This window comes from Jaculus jaculus, chromosome 8 (genome assembly GCF_020740685.1).
Source record: "Jaculus jaculus isolate mJacJac1 chromosome 8, mJacJac1.mat.Y.cur, whole genome shotgun sequence".
Taxonomy (NCBI): domain Eukaryota; kingdom Metazoa; phylum Chordata; class Mammalia; order Rodentia; family Dipodidae; genus Jaculus; species Jaculus jaculus.
Genome location: NC_059109.1, coordinates 6,985,054 through 6,998,216, shown reverse-complemented (window position 1 = coordinate 6,998,216; position 13,163 = coordinate 6,985,054). Strand labels below are relative to the sequence as shown.

The 13,163-nt window shown below is 44.5% G+C and overlaps 1 protein-coding gene and 1 non-coding gene across 2 annotated transcripts in view; both read right to left on the bottom strand.

Moving 5' to 3' along the window:
- The window catches only part of Dnah8 (dynein axonemal heavy chain 8), a 313,617-nt gene that overhangs the window by 269,776 nt on the left and 30,678 nt on the right, over positions 1-13,163 (bottom strand). Inside the window, exons 9-11 of the mRNA XM_045156110.1 lie at positions 11,681-11,857; positions 6,012-6,125; positions 2,818-2,925 (exon numbers count right to left, since the gene is read on the bottom strand). Coding sequence (XP_045012045.1) covers positions 2,818-2,925; positions 6,012-6,125; positions 11,681-11,857 — 399 coding nt within the window. The remainder of the gene's footprint in view (positions 1-2,817; positions 2,926-6,011; positions 6,126-11,680; positions 11,858-13,163) is intronic.
- On the bottom strand, positions 4,220-4,325 carry LOC123463115. The gene has a single exon (XR_006638727.1). It is a non-coding gene; the product is annotated as a U6 spliceosomal RNA (small nuclear RNA).

Here is a 13,163-nt window from a genome sequence, read left to right as displayed (position 1 = left end):
GTTCTGCATTTTTAAGACTTTTTAAACTTTATTTATTTACTAACTTGAGAAAGAAAGGGGCAGATATAGATAGACAGATAGATGAGATATAGTTATAGATATAGATAGATATAGATGGAGAGAGAGAATGGTTGCACCAGGGCCTCCAGCCACTGCAAACGAACTCCAGATGCATGTGCCACTTTGTGCATCTGGCTTACATGGGTCCTAGGGAATCGAACCTGGGTTCTTTGGCTTTGCAGGCAAGCACCTTAACTGCTAAGCCATCTCTCCAGACCCTTAAATATATATTTTAGTTATTTATTTGAAAAAGAGAGAGAGAGAGAAATAGGCAGAGAAAGAAAGTATGAGAATGGTCTCACCAGGACCTCCAGCCATTGCAAACAAACTCTAGATGCATGTGCTACCTTGTGCATCTGGCTTCCTATGTGTGTACTGGGAAACTGAACCCAGACCATCAGACATTGGAAGCAAGTGCCTTTAACCACTAAGCCATCTCTCCAGCCCCATATGTTTTTTTTTTTAATTTTTTTGGTTTTTTTAATTTTTATTTATTTATTTGAGAGCAACAGACAGAGAGAGAAAGAGGCAGATAGAGGGAGAGAGGGAGAATGGGCGTGCCAGGGCCTCCAGCAACTGCAAACAAACTCCAGACGCGTGCGTCTCCTTGTGCATATGGCTAACATAGGTCCAGGGGAATCAAGCCTCAAACCAGGGTCCTTAGGCTTCACAGGCAAGCACTTAACTGCTAAGCCATCTCTCCAGCCCCCCATATGTTGTTTAAAAGCACAAGCATATGACTGTAAACTTAATCAATGAATAAATCATCAAATACAAAAAAAAAAAGAGAGAGAAAGAGAGAGGTGAACTCCAGTCAAAACAAAGAAAACCCAGTCACCCACTGGCTACAGTCACAGAACATTGGACTATCATTCTGGAAAGAAAAGGGAAACGAGCTTCCTCCTGGGCAGCCCCCATAGCGCTGGAGAGCCCTGCGGGAGCTGCTGGAGGACAGCGACCACCAAGGGCATGAACAAGCAGGGTCCTCTGCAGACTACAAAATCAACCCGCTAGTCAAGGAGTGCACACTTGTGCAATAGTGGCACACCACCACGGATAACCAAGTGTTCTCCGATTGGACACGAGGCCCACTCAGTGGGAGAGATCTCATACCTGTTACTGGGAACCAGTCAGAATCCCATTGTCAGGAAACGTATAGACTCTATAAAGAAGCCCCCACTGCTCTCCTCTCTGGAAAAGAAGAGTGGGCTTACACACCAAAAAAAAAGTCTTCTCAAATTTGCATACCCCTCTCTCCCTCAAGCTGGTCTCAATTTTTTTTAATATTTTATTTTTATTTATTGATTTGAGAGAGGGAAAGAGGCAGAGTGAGAGAGAGAGAGGATGGGTGTGTTAGGCCTTCCAGCCACTGCAAACGAACTCCAGATGCACATGGCATCTTGCGCATCTGGCTTACGTGGACATAGGGGAATTGAAACGAGATCCTTTGGCTTTGCAGGCAAGCACCTTAACTGCTAAGCCACCTCTCCAGCCCCTACTCACACACCTGTTTGGAGAATCTGCTTTATTTTATAGATGGCAGAGAAAATGGAATAGAACCAAGATCCGTCTATAAAACAAGAAGTTAGCTGACTGCCCACTGAGAGATGTGTCATCTCTACCACGTCTACCGTGGCCCAGAAGAAATTGCAGAGAAAATGATGACATAAACACTGCTCTCACTACTAGCCTAACAACCATCCCCAGGTTGATGGTGACAAAGACAGTTATGAATCAAAACCTATCACAACAGAAATCCAGCTACAGAGAACTCAATACTAATTTAGACTGCCAACAAGCCAGCTATGGGTCAGGAACTATTGCAGAAGAGGAGGTGGAGGCATGGACCCCCGTTACCCCATAGGGGCTGACTGAAGCCTTCATGACCCCACAGTGTATATCTTAACCCTACTAAGGAAGGTCTCCAGGGTAATAGGAGCTGGAGAAAGGGGATAAAAGAGAATACCCTGTCATAATTTATATAAAATAAAAATTAATGTTAAAAAAGAAAAGAAAGCCCAGTCACACCAGGCATGGTGGCGTAATCCCAGCACTCCAAAGGCAAAGGTAGGAAGATCACCATGAATTCAAGGCCACCCTGGGACTACATAGTGAATTCCAGGTCAGCCTGAGGCAGAGTAAGACCCTACCTTGAAAAAAAAAAAAGTAAAGAAAAGAAAACCCAGTCACATTTTCCAGCTGTGATGAACTCAATGTCACTGGAGCCCTAAGTGTCAAAATCAACAGCATTTTTAAGTCAACTATTCCTCCTCTGATCAGGTCCTGACTCCTTCTCAGATTCGGTGTCCCCTGTCTTCCTCAGGCACACACCCCTTACATGCCCCCCAAGTGAGTGAAGGGTGGCTGCTGAGAGATGGTTACGAGAGACGGTAGTGCTCAGTGGCAGAGCCCTTGCATCACATGCATGAGGGCATCCCCAGAACCTCAAAACAGTACTCTCCCCGGCGCTGGGGTTGAAGCTTAGTTGGTAGAGTGTTTTCCTGGTGTGCACGAAGCCCTGGGTCCCATCCCCAGCACCTTAGAAATCAGTGGCACATATGTCTCTAATCCCCGCCGCGAAGGCAGGAAGATCAGGAGTTCAAGCTCTCCCTGGACTACTTAGGGAGTTTAAGGCCAGTCTGGGACATGTGAGAATATATCAAGACAACACCAAAGGGTGAGACTACTCAACTTCCAGCTCCCTTCCCCCACTGAAAGGGAAGAATTACAAACTTCACAGGACTTCACAGGACTCACCTTGATGAATAATGAGGTCATCCTCTCTGACGTATTGTAATACCTTGACACACTGTGAATCATTCTGATGGCATTGATCAAGTTCTGTATCCCATGTGCCATGGAAACCTAAGATGCAAACACAGCGAGGGAACTCCGTCATAGGTCCGTAGTGTGAATAACTGATATCCACGTTACTTTATGGTTGCCTTTATGCGTCAGAATCCAGCTTTTACATGTGACTGTAGGTCAAAAGATCTTAATAAAACTATCACTAGAAGTTTTTCTTCCGTCCTTGCTAAAGCAAGCCTACGGAGTACCACTAAGGCCAATGAAGAGGGCTCAGGGATAGCGTTAAGTGGGTCCCCCAAGAAAACGTCACCAAAAATTTTAAGCATCGCTATTTATAACTGTCTCTCTTTTTTTTTTAATTTTTATTTATTTATTTGAGAGCAACAGACACAGAGAGAAGGACAGAGAGAGGGAGAGAGAGAGAATGGGCGCGCCAGGGCTCCCAGCCTCTGCAACGAACTACAGACGCGTGCGCCCCCTTGTGCATCTGGCTAACGTGGGACCTGGGGAACCGAGCCTCGAACCGGGGTCCTTAGGCTTCACAGGCAAGCGCTTAACCGCTAAGCCATCTCTCCAGCCCTATAACTGTCTCTTGAGCGCATGGTTCTTGCCTATTGGTATGCGGGGCTCAGACAGCTTACTTGCGGATATGTCACAGGAAATATGACGGCGGTGCAATGCCAAGATGAGAACATGGAAACATACAGAAAATTTGGAAGCCTGATAGGCAAACACAAATCCTTTGCCCCTTTTTCCCCACCTGAATGACAGTTATAAATTCAATAGCAGTTGATGGTTACTTTTCATGATACGAAAGAAAATGAGGAGCAAGTCTGCGCCTACAGAAACAGCAGTTATGCAGTGGGCTGCTACCAGCCCTCCTGAGTCTTCCAACGCCCAGGCTTGAAAGCGTCATGGATAGCAAAAAGCTCAGATGACAAAAGAATAATAATAATAAGGCCTGTCTGTGGCTAGAATGGTTGCACAAAAATTTCTTTATGTTCCATTGATGGAAAAAGAGAAACACCACAGAGATAAATTAAGTTGTATTTATTTATTTATTTGAGAAAATCAGAGATAGAAAAACAGACAGACAGACAGAGAATGGGTGTGCCAGGGCCTCCAGCCACTGCAAACAAGCTCCAGACGTGTGTGCTCCCTTGTGCATCTGGCTTACATAGGTCCTGGGGAATCAAACCTGGGTCCTTTGGCTTTTCAGGTAAACACCTTAACCGCTAAGCCATCTGTCCAGCCCAAACTTGAGTCTTCATATCTATATGGCCAGCACTTTCCTGGCTGGACCATCTTCCCAACCCATACAATTTTTTTGTTTTAATGGAGAAAGGGATATTTAATGAGGCTTAAATATACAAATCTCTGTGTCATCCTTGTGCAGGGGCCATGCTAATCTTCTCTGTATCATTTCAATTTAGTATATGTGCTGCCAGAGTAAGCACCCATATAGGCTTTAAACAGAACCCACCATCTCTTTACGGAATCAGTTAAAAGATTGCCACTGATTAATGTTCCTTCCTTCTCTCATGGTGCTCCTGGGAAGGGGATGGATTCCCACATGGTTGTAATTACTTCATCTGCTCAGGACTCTCAACCCCCATTCTCTGCTCCCATATTAAGCTTCTTGGAGACCACTGCTCTCATAGGATGGGTATCAACTCCCTGTACCCCCTCTAGTCCAGAACAAAGCGGCAAAGTTCAAAGACTCTTCACCCTCCCCTGAGGCCAGCGCTGTTGCCCATGTGGAAGGTTTGATCATCTCTTCAAAAACCAGAATGAGCTGAGCATGGTGGCGCACGCCTTTAATCCCAGCACTCGGGAGACAGAGGTAGGAGGATCGCTGTGAGTTCAAGGCCATCCTGAGACTACATAGTGAATTCCAGGTCAGTCTGGACCCTACCTCTAAAAACAAAACAAAACAGAAAAAACAGAATGAAGAACAAGGTATAGTAGGGCATATCTGTGATCCCAGCACTCAAGAAACAGAGGCAGGAGGATTGCTGAGTTTGGGAACAGCCAGAACTACAACAGCAAGTACCAGCATTTTAACTTAGAGACTAAAGAATCAGCAAAGGAAGATGGGGAAAATATAGACCACGATGCTACAGAAAACCAGATTTGATCCCCTTGCTCACAGTGGTAGAAATGCTCAAACTCAGCTTGCTGATGCTTAAAGTTGTTACACATTCAAGCTTACATAAATTTAAAGTGGTGATACATGGGGGCTGGGGGGATGGATCAGTGGTTAAAGCACTTGCTTGCAAAGCCTTCTGGCCCAGGTTCAATTCCCCAGCTACCCACATAGCTCAGGTGTAAAAGGTAGTGCAAGCATCGGATTTCTTGCAGCAACAAGAGACCCTGGTACACACACGCACACAGACATACATGTGCAAATATAAATAATTTTTTTTTAAATTTTTATAAGGCATGCACCACTATACCTGGCACTTTTACCGTTTTTTTTTTAAGATTTATTTTAACATTTATTTTTTTAAGATTTATTTTATTTTATTTATTTATTGGAGAGAGAAAGAGGAAGAGAGATTGGGCCAACCAGGACCTCTAGCCACAGCAAACGAACTCCAGACACATAAGCCCCCAGGTGCAGCTGGCTTACCTAGGACTTGGAGAATTGAACCTGGGTCCTTAGGCTTTGCAGGCATATACCTTAACCACTAAGCCATCTCTCCAGCCCTAATTTTTTTTTCCTAATTTTTTTTTTAAAGAAGAAAGGAGCCTGCTGCAGTCAGTCTCTCCTGAGGATAAAGTCACAACCCCAGTGATCATCTTGTTTGCACCCTCACAAGAGACCTTGAAGGTGGTTTGCAGTGCTTGGATTCTTGACTCACAGACTGTGGTATTTTAGGCCACTCAGTACTGGGGTAGTTTGTTATTCCACAGTGAATAAATAATCTACTTATCTTGTTTAATTCACAAATGATAACATGGGATAAGAGATTAAATATAGTTTAAACTCATTTTACATACATAATAGGAAAGTACATCATCACTTAGACAATTCTAGTAGCATCTGCTTTTCCCAACACATGCATAGTAAAGTTATCTTAAGGTTCATGGATTATACAAGTTAATTTTTTTTTAAATTGTACTTTTAAGAACATACTTACTAGGTCATAGTTATAGAGTGGCTGGCAGACTTTTTCCAGAGTGTACAGATACCTAACATTATCTTTGGATTCATTTGCCGTATCAGTGATTCTTGCATCCAAATCACGCCAATTCTAAGGGAGCAAAATTATGCAAAAATTCCATTATAAACCCAAACATTCTACAATTCATTCATGAAATCCGAACTGCTTTCCCTTCACACATACATACATGTAAGTGTGATATATCTTTTCTTATGAATGGTAGGCAATGTCATTGTAAGCACGTTAAATGATTAAACTGAAGAGTTAATCACTTGTAATTAATGTCTTCTCTGTAGGACCTGCTTCTGCCTAGAATGGCATTTTTCCATGATAGTTGTTAGTGGGTCAAGTGAACTCAATTGGAAATCAAGATTTTCTTGCAGCTGTGGTTTGAATCCGAAATGTTGTCCACAGGCTCACGTTTTTGGGGCTCGGACCCCAGTTTGTGACACTGTTTTGAAGGCTGTGAAGGCTTTAGAAGGTGGGGTCTGACTGGCAGAAGTAAGTCAGTATAGGGGGAAGGCCTTTGAAGGTTATAGCCACCACCGATTCCAGCCTGCTTTCTCTGCCTCCTGTCCCCTTCCATGTGACCAGGCCTCCATCCCACACTCCCACCACCATGAGCTCCGCCATAAACACCATTATGATGGGCTAAACATTATGAAACCACGATCCACAATAAGCCTCAAGTTGTTCTGTCAGGCATTTTGACACAGAGACAGGAAAGATAACTGACATCAAAAATTAGTATCAGGGCTGGAGAGATGGCTTAGCAGTTAAGCGCTTGCCTGTGAAGCCTAAGAACACCGGTTCAAGGCTCGATTCCCCAGGACCCACGTTAGCCAGATGCACAAGGGGGCGCACGCGTCTGGAGTTCATTTGCAGTGGCTGGAGGCCCTGGCGCGCCCACTCTCCTCTCTCTCTCTCTCTGCCTCTTTCTCTCTCTGCCTGTCGCTCTCAAATATATAAATAAAAAATAAGCAAAAAAAATTTTTTTTAATTAGTACCAGAGAAATAGGATTTTTTTTACTTTTTTAAAAATTTATTTTATTTATTTACAAGCAGAGAGAGAGATAGAGAGGAGACAGACAAGAGGGAGAATTGGTGTGCCAAGACCTCTAACCACTGCAAACAAACTCCACACGCATGTACCCCCTTGTGCATTTGGCTTATGTGGGTACTGGGGAATCAAACCTGGGTCTTTTGGCCTGGCAGGCAAGCGCCTTAACCACTAAGCCATCTCTCCAACCCCAAGATTGTTGTTTTTTAAAAAATATTTTTTGAGCCAGGCATGGTGGTGCATGCCTTTAATCCCAGCACTCGGGAGGCAGAGGTAGGAGGATTGTCGTGAATCCAAGGCCACCCTGAGAATACAGAGTGAATTCCAGGTCAGCCTAAACTAGGGTGAGACCCTACCTTGAAAAAAAAATTGGTGGGGGTGCTGGAGAGATGGCTTAGCAGTTAAGTGCTTGCCTGTGAAACCTAAGAACCCCGGTTCGAGACTCGATTCCCCAGGACCCACGTTAGCCAGATGCACAAAGGGGTTCACGCATCTGGAGTTCGTTTGCAGTAGCTGGAAGCCCTGGCGTGCCTATTCTCTCTCTCTCTCTATCTGCCTCTTTCTCTGTATGTCACTCTCAAATAAATAAATAAAAATAACAAAAATTTTTTAATTTTTTTATTTATTTACTTGAGAGAGAGAGAGATGGGTGGGGAGAGAAGCAGACGAGAGAATAGGCAGGCCATGGCCTCCAGCAAACAAACTCCAGACGAATGTGCCACCTTCTGCATTTGGCTTAGGTGGGTACTGGGGAATTGAACCTGGGTCCTTAGGCTTTGCAGGCAAGCACCTTTACCACTAAACCATCTCTCTAGCCCAGGAATGTTGTTTGAAGGATCTTATAAGCCTCGCCATGTGGTGCTTAGGCCTGTGGAACCCGTATGTTGGGGACAATGTGGAAAAGCTTAGAGCTGTGGGCTAGAGAAGCCTTACACTAAGTAGAGCATAGCAGGCCATTTTGGTAAGAGTTTGAAAGACCAGGATGCAACAGACATGAAGGCTGTGCTTATGGGAGTTCCAGATGGGAACGAGGACGCCCTTAGGAAATGGACTAGCAGCCATTCATGGTACATTCCGGAAGATAGCCACGCTGGCCACCGTGCCCCCAACACTGCGCCATTCATGTTACATTCTAGCAAAGAATCAGGCCACGTTTGCATGTTAAAAATTGAGTTAGGGGCTGGGGAGATGGCTTAACAGTTGAGGCACTTGTCTGTGAAGCCAAAGGGCCCAGGTTTGATTCCCCAGTACCCCTATAATCCAGATGCACAAGGTGGTGCATGCATCTGCAGTTTGTTAGCAGAGGCCCTAGCACACCCATTCTCTCCCTCCCTCCCTCTCTCTCTTTATCTATGTGTCTTTCTCTCTCTCTCTCAAATAAATAAATAGAAAATAGAAAAAAAATTGTTTTGGTTTTTCAAGGTAGGGTTTCACTCTAGCTCAGGCTGACCTAGAATTTACTATGTAGTCTCAAGGTGGACTCAAACTCAAGGCAATCCTCCTACCTCTGCCTCCCGAGTGCTGGGATTAAAGGCCTATGCCACCACATCCGGCAGAAAATATTAAAACAAACAAAAAAAATGAGTTAGGGGCTGGGGAGATGACTGAGCAGTTAAAGGCACTTACTTGCAAAGCCTGCCAACCTGGTTCAATTCCCCAGTACCCACGTAAAGCCAGACGCACAAAATGGAGCATGCATCTGGAGTTCGTCAGCAGTGGAAAAGAGGCCCTGGTGCATCCGTGTTCCCCCCTTTCTGTCTGTCCCTCTCTCTGTGTCTCTACTCACAAACTAACTAATTAAAATAAAATAAAGTAATCACTTCTGGACTGGAGAGATGGCTTAGTGGTTAAGCACTTGCCTGTAAAGTCTAAGGACCCAGGTTTGAGGCTCAATTCCCCAGGACCCACGTTAGCCAGATGCACCAAGGGGCGCACACATCTGGAGTTCCTTTGCAGTGGCTGGAGGCCCTGGTGCACCCAATCTTTCTCTGTCTCTCTCTCTCTCTCTCTCTCTCTCTCTCTCGGCCTCTTTCTCTATCACTCTCAAGTAAATAAGTAAAAAATAAACAAAAAAAAAATCACTTCTCTGGCTATGACCCCATAGAGGTACAGTCAGCATTGAGAAATAAATCTTCATTTCATCTGCTGAAAATTATTGTGGGACATGAGAAATCTTTACACAAAGTTTTACACCTCTAACCACATGTCTGAAGTATGTGAGTGTCTGGTCTCACAAAGCAGAAAATGAGAAGAGTACTCAAGCCCATCTAGGGGGGAGAATTTCAGAATGACTCAAAGAATATGAAATTCTCCATACATACAAATGATTCAGAGGAGAGCCGGGCGCGGTGGCGCACGCCTTTAATCCCACCACTGGGGAGGCAGAGGTAGGAGAATCGCCATGAGTTCGAGGTCACCCTGAGATGACATAGTTAATTCCAGGACAGCCTGACCTAGAGTGAAACCAGACCTTGAAAAAGGAAACAAAATAAAAATAAAAACAACATCAACAAATGATTCTGGGGAGGTAGCCCAGAGGTTAATGGCACTTGCTGACAAAGTCTGCCAGCCTGGGGTTTGATTCCTCAGCCACCCACATAAAGCAGCAAGAGACATTAATGTGTTTTTCCATAAACAATCTAAGTACCTCTCTGGGAAGGAGTTCCCCTTTCCTAAAATTAAGGTTTAGATCTGATCCTGGAACTGTGGTTGGTTAAGCTCAGCCCTGAACCTGGCACCATGGAGGGCCTCTTCCTGAGCCAGCCCCTAGCTCAACCAATCAGCTCTCTCCCAGGCTCACCTGAGCTTGAAGGTAAAGCCCACCACAATAAGGTTATCAATAGGTGCTTACCACATGGGCAAGGCCTCTTGTTGGCCTCAGGGGATGTGGGGCAGGGGAGAGGGAAAAAATGAACAAAGAAACGAGAACATGATCAAATTGCCAACATGCTCATTATTAAAGTTCTCTAATAAATAAATAGACAACCTCACTGTGGCTGATGCTACCTATACAAGACCTGCAAAATAGGAAGGAAAAAATCGATGACATCAGAATAGAAAAGATACTGGTTGAGAAGAGAAAGGGTTTCAGTGGAGGTTGCTTTGGGATGGGGAAAAACAAAGAGTGGTAGGAAGGGATTCTGGTCATGGTATATTTTCTATATGTATGCCAGTAAAAAAAGTTATTTAAGAGGCTAGAGAGATGGCTCTGCAGTTAAGGTGCTTTCCTGAAAAGCCTAATGGCCCAGGTTCAATTTCCTAGTATCCATGTTAAGTCAGACACACAAGGTAGCACATGCATCTGGAGTTCATCTGCAGCAGCTGGAGGACTTGGTGCACCTATTCTCTCTGTCTGTCTGTCTGTCTCTCTCTCTGTGTGTGTCTCACTCTGCTTGCAAATAATTAAATAAAATAGTTTTTGTTGTTGTTGTTGTTGTTTTTATTTTATTTATTTTTTTTTTTTGATTTTTTGAGGTAGGGTCTCACTCTAGCCCAGGCTGACCTGAAATTCACTATGGAGTCTCAGGGTGGCCTTGAACTCACAGTGATCCTCCTACCTTTGCCTCCCGAGTGCCGGGATTAATAAAATAGTTTTTTTTTGTTTTTTTTTTAATTTTTTTAAAATTTTTTATTTATTTATTTGAGAGCAACAGACACAGAAAGACAGATTGAGGGAGAGAGAGAGAATGGGCGCGCCAGGGCTTCCAGCCTCTGCGCCCCCTTGTGCATCTGGCTAACGTGGGACCTGGGGAACCGAGCCTTGAACTGGGGTCCTTAGGCTTCACAGGCAAGCGCTTAACTGCTAAGCCGTCTCTCCAGCCCAATAAAATAGTTTTTTAAAGTTAAAATAAATAATAAAAATACATCTTTAAAAAGTCTTTATGAAACCTGTTACTATATGCAATGAACCCACACCCAATAAAAATTCTACTTAGAAAAATAAATAAATACAGCTATCTTGGTCTATTACATATTATAAACATGTATAATGATCAGAGTACACACCATAAATATATACAATATTATGTCTTACTTTAAAAACAAAACTGAGGGGGCAGGAGAGAAGGCTTAGTGGTTAAGGTGCTTGCCTACAAAGCCAAAGAACCTCGGTTCAATTCCCTAGTACCCCCATAAGCCAGATGCACAAGGTGGGGCATGCATTTGGAGTTCGTTTGCAGTGGCTGCAGGCCCTGGTGCACCCATTCTGTCTCTCTGTCTCTCTCTCTCTTTCTTTCTCTCTCACTCTCTCAAATAAATAAATTAATTAAATTTTAAAAACTGAAAGCAGCAGTTCAATAATGGTATTTTGTTTTGGTTTGGTTTGGTTTTTTATTTTATTTTATTTTTTTATTATTTTATTTTATTTTATTTTATTTGGCTTTTCAAGGCAGGGTTTTGTTTTAGCTCAGGCTGACCTGGAACTCACTCTGCAGTCTCAGGGTGGCCTCGAACTCATGGCGATCCTCCTACCTCTGCCTCCCGAGTGCTGGGATTAAAGCCGTGCGCCACCACGCCCGGCAAGTAATGACAATTTTCTTGTAAGTTGTTCTAAGTGCTCCAAACGTTAACATAAAAAGCCTTTTACCTTTAACAGTTTGGAGTGGGCGACATTGAGCACATTTATGACAGCCTTACAGCTGGGCCCTTTAATCTGTTCGATGATGTAGTTGAACTTGGCTGACATACGTTTCCAGTGCTCTAATTCAGTGAGTGGGCCTGAGTCGTCGGCTTCCTTCCGCATCTGCTCGCTCTCAATCAGGACCTGCGGGCAAGGAGCGCGGGGCAGAAACGGTTTGTGCCGCTGGGCTGGGCTCCCACTGCAGCGCTGGAGGAACGGCGGCTCGGGGCTGCGGTGCGCTTCCTGCGCCTTACAGGGGTGCAAAGACCCACAGACCCGTGGAACCCCAGAAGCTCTGGAATCAATACAAGGAGACTCTGGCTCAAAATCAAGACAAGACCAGCAGATGGGCTGGATGGCTTTAGCGGTTAAGCGCTTGCCTGTGAAGCCTAAGGACCCCGGTTCGAGGCTCGGTTCCCCAGGTCCCAAGTTAGCCAGAGGCACAAGGGGGCACGCCTCTGGAGTTGGTTTGCAGCAGCTGGAGGCCCAGGCGTGCCTATTCTCTCTGAATATCTCCCTCTTTCTCTCTGTCTGTCGCTCTCAAATAAATAAATAAAAATAAACAAAAATAAATAAATAAAAGATAAAAACACGAGACCAGCAGAAGAGCAAGGGGCCAGGATATCTGATGTCCCACTCCTGCCACTGCAGGCAGGCGTGCCCCACAAAAGCACATGCACGTACATACACCACATATTCCATATCACACACACACACACACACCCGGGGGGGGGGGAGGCAGCAATAAAAATATCTTACTGCATCTTTTCAAAGAAAACTAAAAGCATGAGGCTGAAGAGATGAAGACATGGCTCATTGGCTAAAGGCATTTGCTTGCAGCGTCTGATAGCCTGGGTTCTATTTCCCAGTGTTCACATAAAGCCAGATGCACAAAGTGGCACATGCATCTGGATTTTGTATATGCAGTTGCAGAAAGCTCTGATGTGCCTATATTCATTCTCATTCTCTTTCTCTCTTACCTCTCTCTCCTTGCGAGTAAATAAGTAGATAAATATACATTTAAAAAACTAATAGACGGGCTGGCTTAGCAGTTAAGCGCTTGCCTGTGAAGCCTAAGGACCCTGGTTCGAGGCTTGGTTCCCCAGGACCCACGTTAGCCAGATGCACAAGGGGGCGCACGCGTCTGGAGTTCATTTGCAGAGGCTGGAAGCCCTGGCGCGCCCATTCTCTCTCTCTGTATCTCTATCTGCCTCTTTCTCTCTCTGTCTGTCGCTCTCAAGTAAAAAATAAATTAAAAAAAAAACTAATAGTATAACTTTTTTGTGTTTTTTTTTTTCAAGGTAGGGTTCTACTCTAGCTGAGGCTGATCTGGAACTCACCCTATAATCCCAAACTGGCCTCAAGCTCACAGCAATCCTCTTACCTCTGCCTCCCAAGTGCTGGGATTGAAGGTGTGCACTACCACACCTGTCTTAAAAGCATGATTTTT